This window comes from Salvia splendens, chromosome 9, assembly GCF_004379255.2.
Source record: "Salvia splendens isolate huo1 chromosome 9, SspV2, whole genome shotgun sequence".
NCBI classification, from domain to species: domain Eukaryota; kingdom Viridiplantae; phylum Streptophyta; class Magnoliopsida; order Lamiales; family Lamiaceae; genus Salvia; species Salvia splendens.
This window is the reverse complement of record NC_056040.1, coordinates 3721258-3729454: the sequence shown is the minus strand read 5'-3', so window position 1 is coordinate 3729454 and position 8197 is coordinate 3721258. Positions and strand designations below refer to the sequence as shown.

The 8197-nt window shown below is 40.1% G+C and overlaps 2 protein-coding genes across 4 annotated transcripts; one reads left to right on the top strand and one right to left on the bottom strand.

Moving 5' to 3' along the window:
- Window positions 1-2995: 2995 nt before the first annotated feature.
- Window positions 2996-4950, top strand: LOC121749738. Of its 3 annotated transcripts, XM_042144358.1 has the most exons (5): window positions 2996-3119; window positions 3549-3588; window positions 3681-3822; window positions 3958-4030; window positions 4116-4950. In XM_042144358.1, exons 2-5 carry the CDS (start codon window positions 3549-3551, stop codon window positions 4716-4718), a joined length of 858 nt encoding a protein of 285 aa, XP_042000292.1. In that variant the 5' UTR covers window positions 2996-3119; the 3' UTR covers window positions 4719-4950. The 3 variants fall into 3 exon arrangements, with proteins under 3 accessions (XP_042000292.1, XP_042000290.1, XP_042000291.1); XM_042144356.1 differs by having other exon boundaries at window positions 3681-4030; XM_042144357.1 differs by having other exon boundaries at window positions 3013-3119; window positions 3524-3588; window positions 3681-4030.
- Window positions 4951-5534: 584 nt separating this feature from the next.
- LOC121748780 (protein ANTAGONIST OF LIKE HETEROCHROMATIN PROTEIN 1-like) lies at window positions 5535-7938 on the bottom strand. Its single transcript, XM_042143292.1, has 4 exons — window positions 7511-7938; window positions 6545-7075; window positions 6224-6449; window positions 5535-6149 (listed from the first exon to the last, which is right to left on the bottom strand). Exons 1-4 carry the CDS (start codon window positions 7535-7537, stop codon window positions 5686-5688), a joined length of 1248 nt encoding a protein of 415 aa, XP_041999226.1. The 5' UTR covers window positions 7538-7938; the 3' UTR covers window positions 5535-5685.
- Window positions 7939-8197: the final 259 nt, after the last annotated feature.

The following is an 8197-nucleotide window of genomic DNA, read 5'->3' as shown; positions in this document are numbered from 1 at the left end:
TCCATAAAAAATCAATAAAGATAGACTAATGTGGTCGTCCAAATTCAACGCTACAATGGAAAGTTCTGCCACACATTCATGAATGCTCAAACACGGCGTGTTATTTCGCGGAGGAATCAACCTTGCATCGGCGTTGAGCGATGGTAATCGAGGCTTCATGCTTGTAATATCACTGACATTCACATCCACATAGACATCGGCAATTATGCGCGAACCTGTGTAAGCACCATCTCCTTTCTTTCCCCAACAATTCTCAAAAATAGATTTTGATTGCACTTGAACAACAGGGAACGAGGCGATGACCTTCGGCACTTCCTCAATGGAATCATCCTCCTCCACATCGTCTAACGATGTCTCTTCCTCATTCTCTTTACTCATATCGGGGCTGCGCGGTAGGTAGATTTCCACAAAAGATGAAACTCGCTGGTCTTCGGGTCTGCCATCTGTACCTTCCCTAGATCTATGATTCTCACTAGGCAATCTAATGACAACATTTGATACAGATTCTGTATCCGAATTGTCGGCATCACGATCCTTGGTCTTCTTTGTTGCTGTCTCTAATATAGAGTCCTCAAAATCACCAAGCTCCTCTTCGCCCGTACCACGATCATAAACGTAGTCGAAAACTCTGGTTTCCCTACATGAATATGCAATCTTCTCATCTAAACTCGAGGAATCAGAAGTTTCATATCCTTCTTGTTCCCTCAATCCAACACTAACTTGGTAATCTGGTTCACACCGACTCCCAAGTGAACAAAGACCAGGTAGCTTTCTTCTTCGTCGCTGGACTTGGCATTGAGCACTCAATATACCTATTATGAGAGAGAGACGACCTTCTCCCCCAACATAGATCATCACTTCCAAATCTCTCAAAAGATATGTTGTCTGCCGGGTATCCCTGCTGCGTGCGCAATCCAGACGGGTCCCAACAGGTAGGCGAGTGCGAAGGCTGGTACGGGGTCTGATTGGTCACACGCCCGGATTGACCTTACATGTCCCGCGGTGGGAGGCTCAAGCGCGGTGGCTGGTCGGCCGTGTGGTGGGGCTAGTGGCGGGCAGACTGGCCTCGCGGCGCTCGCACCTCCTCCTGATGGTGAGGTCGGTCCCAGCACGTCTCCACGCGTCGGGGCCTGTGATCAAAGGTTGGGTAACTGTGGTCCTAGTGCTGCGTCGGTGGGTCCCAGCACGTCGGACGGTGCGGCTGCATTGCGTGAATCGGTTGGCGATCGAACCCTAATTGGATTCGTTGATCTCCACGATCAAATAGGTGGTCCCTCTCGGGGTAGCCGCCGCGGTGTCGAGGCCGTGCATCCTGCACGCGATCGCGGTACCCGATGGGCGGGTATCCCGTCCGTGGGCGACGATCAATTGGATCCCAACGGCGTGAAATGTAGGGTGGTTTTGGCTCGGGCTGAATGGGTGGACAGAGGTTGCGCGACCGCCCAGATTGGTGTGAGCTGGGGTATTGTTTCCGACGAAGGTTTTCCACACGCCGATCTACCGCGTCCATACGGGATTCCACCATGTCCAATAGGAGATCAAATTTTGCAATAATAGGGTCCATCTGGTGCAGGGGATGATATTGGTGGTGAATAGGTTATTGATGAACGAAGATGGAGGATGAACTCTCAATGAAAGCACCAGTTAAGGGTAGCCTTCCTTAACGCCAGAATTTCACACACATTCAAGAAACAGAGAACGTAGTCGTCGAGCGCCCAAGAGGTTTAGGTCGGCGAAGACTTCCGGCAGAGGGGGGTGCTGGGCGCGAGAGAGATTCTCGTCGGCAGCGATAGAGAGAGTTTCTTGTTGCACAATTAATTGGGCCAAAATAATATATTCCTTGATTGATTGAATATTATGGAAGACTCCACACATATTTATAATATGTGTGGATACAAAAAGATATGTTAAATCCCTATAATATCTAAACAAAATAATACAAGAAGATATGCTAAATCCATATAATATCTAAATAAAATAATAATAATAGAAACACATTCAACATCCCTTTCTTAAACTCCGTGCCGAAAAATTTTGCCTCAACTATGAAGAAACAGAGAGAGTATTTCTTTTCGGATCGTTCCAAAGTAGTTGAGTAGTTTTATTATATAAATTTTTTTTATCTCCTTCATACTGTAATTTCTCTCTCTCTCGAACTTTAGTATCTCTCCTATTTATTCTCTCAATTCTCTTTTAAAAATCAAAATTTTCAATCTCGTACATAAAGAAATGCATAAACTAACTTGGACCAGAGATTGTGCTCGTTAATTAGCATACAATTAGTTATATGTAAGCTTGATCTCAGTAATATTACATTACATTTCATTCTAAAATTCTCCAATGAAAGTGCAATCCTGCAACAAAACAGGCGTGACGGCCAAATATTTGTTCTTCATTCCAAGAAATTAATAATGGAGTTAATTAACGCGTCATCATAATTCATTTTACATATGAAAGGGATATATTATGCGACTTGCATACATAAAATGTCTATATATGAATACTTTCTGTTCATATATGAATATATTTTGTGTGTAATAAATATAAAAAACAAAAGCACACCAAATAGAATAAAGACCTTTAGCAAAAACAAATTGAAAATTTTCGAGATCCAAATACCTTTAGCCAAGAACAAATTATAAGTTCTTAATATCAATGTGACAGCCCTCAAACGTACTTAATAGTACTACATTTTTTATATATTAACACTAAAATATTAGTGTGGCTGTACAATACAATTATACTATAAGGGCTGGTTTGATTGCCTTGATAGAGTTTGATAGGATTTGATAGTCTATATCCATTTTTCATGTTTTAGTTATGGGTAGCTATTTTAGTTTGTTGTTTGGTTGGTCCGATTTTTTTTATTATGGTTTGTTAACTTCTGTTTGATATGGAAAGTATAATCAGTGATATAGATACATAATGACAAAATTGTCCTCATTAATCTTTCGGAATGACAGTTTTTTGTCCTCGTCTTTGGCGGTAAAACCCAATTTTCGTTCCCGCTCCCAATTTCAACCTTGCATATACAGCTAATGGGTTTCGCATAGAATACAAAGTGCGAACTCAAAAACTAGCAACTAACAACGTCCGTCGGCTGACATTGGGAATATCTGGTAACGTTCAATCCTCAGATCGGGTGTGTTGCACTGTGTTTCAATTGTTTATCCATGTTCCGATGAGCCCTAATTTGGCCGGTTTAATTTCGTGTTGTGTTAAACTGTGGAATCTGTATGACATAGCCGAATTGCAAGTATCCACTACACTGATTCATGATTGTATACCATTCATCTTCAATTTGTTGGCAATTTCACAAATAGGGTCTGATTTTAGTCGTTTCATCGCCCAAACTACTAATCATATTTCCTCTAAGTCCTTATTTTAGTTAATTCGTCTCCAATTTGTTGTTCTATTAGGTGGGCTTTGATTGCAGTCTTTTATAATGTAAACATTACAATTGAAGTAATTGTTTTTGAATTGTCTTTCTGCTCAATTGCTTCTTCCCTTCTAATCAAATCAGATTTGCTTTGATATCTATCCAACAGATGAGTGCTAGTGGGACCAACGGCAGTCCTTTAACAGACGGTAGCATACTACAATAAACTCTTTAATTAACCGTATTACTATTACCTTGTTTACTTTCACAGTTGATGCCCGATCCATCGTTGTCTTTTCAGGGGCCTCGGATCCGTCGAACAGAAATGTGAAATGTGACAGGCCGAGGCGTTGTTGGTCACCCTGCGAGGATGCTATCCTTATGACGACACTAAAGGAGTTGGTGGCAACCGGATGGAAGTCGGACAACGGGTTTCGGTCAAGGTATCTAACTCGTTGCTTGGAGGCCCTTAAGCGTGAATTTCCGAAAACTGATATACGTGCTCACCCTCACATCTACTCCAAGATTACAACCTGGAAAAGGAATTACTACTCGCTAATGACAATCCTTGATCGCAGCGGTGTTGGGTTCAATCCTCACGGTGATTACAAGATCGATATTGACGATGAGCAATGGTCCCAAGTCGTTCAGGTTGGTTGTTGAGTTGCATTCCCATATTGTAGTAGATTTTGTAATCACAGTACCGACTGTTGGTTGTTGTTAATGACTTGGGCAGAAAGATGTCAATGCAAAGTATATGCGGAACAAGTCTTGGCCAATGTTAGATGACTGGAAGGAGGTATTCGGAAAAGATCGTGCAGAGGGAGTTCGGAGCGTAGACCTTGAGGATGCTGTCAATAAAATATATGGTGCAAAGGCTGTCGCGAACGAGGTCTCAGGAACTAATGACCACATGACATTTGAAGAATTGTTCCCTGATGAAGTACTGCCCGATGGTATTCTTCCCGAGATGATTGGCGAGAGCCCATCACCACCTGAGCGAGCTACTAATAAGGTGCCACATAAAGTAATCAAGAAGAGGAAAGTGGAAGACCAGATGGATGGAGTCCTCAATTTGATGAGTCGTATCCACGAAGATACAAACGAGCGCCTAAAGGAAATTTCTTCTAGAATTGGGTATGATTTTGATCTTAGCACGAAGAGGACCGAGATCTTCAAACAACTGAAAGGTATACCCGGACTGACCATGAAACAACAGTTTTATGTTTCGAAAAAGCTTGTGAAGGAGCCCGAACTCATGGATCTCTTCAGGGGATTGGATGAGGTTGCTCGTCCAGCCTTTGTTCTGGACATCCTTGAGGACGATGGGCTGATATGAATGCACTCGTTTCATTCGCTCATGTCGTATTTTGTCTTTTATATAACAATATCATGTTAGGTACTAATATTTTGCCACTGCAATGGGTGTCAGTTTGTGATGGTGGTCCTATGTAAAATTCTATTCAGCTACGGTAGGCTTAGTCAAGATGAAAAAAACTTATGTATTTTGTAGTATCCAATTGTGCCTACACTGAATTTGCAATACGCAAGTTGGGATTTGTTTTGGTAAATGATTTATGTGTCATTACTTGGTATATTAGAGATTCATTATTCTACTCCAATCTATAACCATCCTATTCGAAAGGCACCATGCTTACTGACTTTGCTTATATTATGTGTTAATAAGTTGGTAGCTTTTGTATTTTGTATCCCCAATTTTGTGTGCCAAATTTTCAGCCTCAATTGTCATGGTCACACAAAAGCATATTAGTAAGCAATTTCCACTATTCTTTGAACATGAAAGTATCTTATGGCAGAACTTAATTATTTGGTTTGCAAGAATTATGTCGATGGTAAGAGCAAGAGTAATCTTATTTCCTATGCAAATATATCAAACACCAAAAACTCCATTAACTAAACCAACCACAATTTATTACAAAAAATTCAATGCGAAATGGCAAGGGATTTATGTTTAGAGTCATTTTTTTATCGAAATTTAATTATTATGCAGACTATTTACTTTGTGGACCTACAAAAGGTGTTTGATCTGGTCAAGTTAATCTGAAAATCCCAAATGTATAAGTTCTTATATGTTTTCAATCAAGTAATAAGGTTGAAGCTAAAAAATATAAAATACGACAGTATTGCGCCCACATTGGATAAAAATATATACTTCATCCAAAATGAAACTCAAAAAAGTCCACACCACCATCGAAATTATATGAGTCAGTGAATAAAAAGTTATAGTCGTACATAGGCAATAACATAAGTTCAAATGTTTCAAATTAGACACCAGGGCAACCTGTTTAAGCATTATTTTTCTCTGCCCACATAGCCTTGGCGAGATCATCCCTTTTACTATTCCAAGATGTTGTTGGGTTGACAATGCTAATGTGATCAGCAACCACTTCATCATTGTCACTCCCATAACCTTCTTCAATTTGACCACCCAACAATTCCTCGATAGGATCTACCTCCATCTGACTCCGTATAAAATTGTGAAGCAGGAAGCAAGCGATAATTAAACCTGTTTGAACGTCGATTGGGTAGAAGCTGGGACTGCGAAGAATTCCCCAACGCATCTTCAACACTGCAAAGGACCGCTCAATTATATTTCTGGCTTTGGTGTGCTTCAAGTTGAAAAGTTCTTCGGGGGTTTGGGGCGCTTGGGTTCCGGGTCCCCACTCCTTAAGATGATATCTAACTCCTTTGAACGGTGTGACAAATCCCTCACTATTTGCGTAACCGTTGTCACAAAGGTAGTAGCAACCTACAAATATAGCAGTTCAACAAACTGCAAAATTGCAAAGCCGGCTTCATAATGAAATTTGATTTATAGTTTACCTCTAGGCACCTTAAGTCCACGTGGCCTGCTAATTGCATCACGTAAGATCCTCGAGTCACCTGCAGATCCCTCCCAACCGGGCAAGACATAAACAAAGCGAAGATGTCGATCACACACAGCAAGTGTGTTTGTCGTGATCTGTCCTTTCCTATTTCTGTAGCGGGGTGCGTCAGCAAGAGGGACCCGTACATTGATATATGTGCCATCCAAAGCCCCTAGACAACCCTGCATCATCGTCTTTGATGAGGTTTAATGATTGTGTGCATTAGAAAAACAAAAAATATAATACAAAATGATAACATATGACTTCGGTACTAAACCTTAAACCACTTCCACCTTGAATCAGTGCAATCATCATCAATCGGAGTAGGTTTCACCAAAAACAAATCATGGAGAGTAAGCACTCCACGAAGAACTGTATGCAAGTATTTCGACACAGTTTGTGAAGATCGCATGAAATCATGACCGACAATTCGTGTCTTCTTATGGTGGGATAGAATGCACAGAAACATAGAAACTTGTTCCTCGATGGTAACAAATTTCTGGTCAATTAAACCTACCCGGTCTCGCAGGATGCGACATAAACGACCAAATGTGTTTCTATCCATCCTTAAATTGTCTACACATGAACGATCTGAGATGCGCACTAGCCTATCTAACTGCTTCACATGAGCAGGAATTGCATCCATCAGAGGCTCGGCTGTACCTCTACCACCTCGTTTCCTTTTACCGCCATTTGGTCGTATCAATGTGATTAACATACTTATAAGAAGGAGGTTAATTCGATGGTTTCTTAGTATCTCCTCAAGCAAAATCAATGTCGTTGTCAATGCATGACGTTTCTGTTCAACCTATATGGACAAGCAACAAAAACTGCTGAAATTGTACAGTGTACATGTAATATGCATTCATTCAGTGATCCCAGATCAACAAATCAAGGGTTGTGCAAGTTATCACAATGAAACACAAGTTATGTACACTATTTTAATCAAATCCCCTTTCTGTAAAGTGGTATATGAGCAATTAAAATCGTTTGTGCCGTAACAGACACCACTTCCTTCAATTTACACAAAAAGTGGAATGAATCCAACCATCTCTTATATTATCTTCCACCCGATTTCAATAATTGCATAAGAAAAAACTTTCTTAGGTTGGATTTCCACGATTCACATCACTATAAAGCAAGAAAACCTAACAAGTTGGGAAAACAACTAACCAAAAATTACACATAATTCAGTAGTTTTGCTTCATCGAAACCCAATTTCACTCGTTACAAATAGCATTACCTTGCTAATTTCATCTTCCATGTCCATGGCGTCTCCTCCGAAAATGATGGTCCTTCCAATTGGACTAAACTTGAAAACCGGAGAATGATCTAGGTAGCCCAATGATCTAGATACTTTATCCAACAAGAATCGGCCGATTTCAATTGTTGTCGATATTAGAATGAGCGTTGTTCATCGTTTATGAATTTTGGGGACTGTTGAATTTGTTTTTGGGGAATGTTGAATTTGAAATTGTGTACTGGTTGGTTGGTGGAGGGTAATTGCAAGTAGAAATTTATATCATGAATTTAGAGATATTGGACAATCGGTGGCTTTTTGTGGGTCAGTCATATGTGACTTTTTAAGCTAAATAGTGTGAACAGTGTCGGGTTTGCTTGTTTATACCGGGTCATAGTGCTAGACTCTCATGGCAAACAAACACTCAAAAACACATGGATAGGAATGGATATCTAGGACTATATAGGCAATCAAACCAGCCCTAACTGAATTAATCAGGAATATCATATCTAAAAAAGACTAATAATTTAATAATATACTGCAGTTTTACTTTTTTAAAATATCGTGTCGTCTAATAAGTGTGACATTTCAATTATAATGAAAAGAGTATTTACTCCCTCCATCCCCTAATAATTGTCATTATTTTTTTTCATCCGTTCCTAATTAAAAATATTTTACTCTCATTTTCAT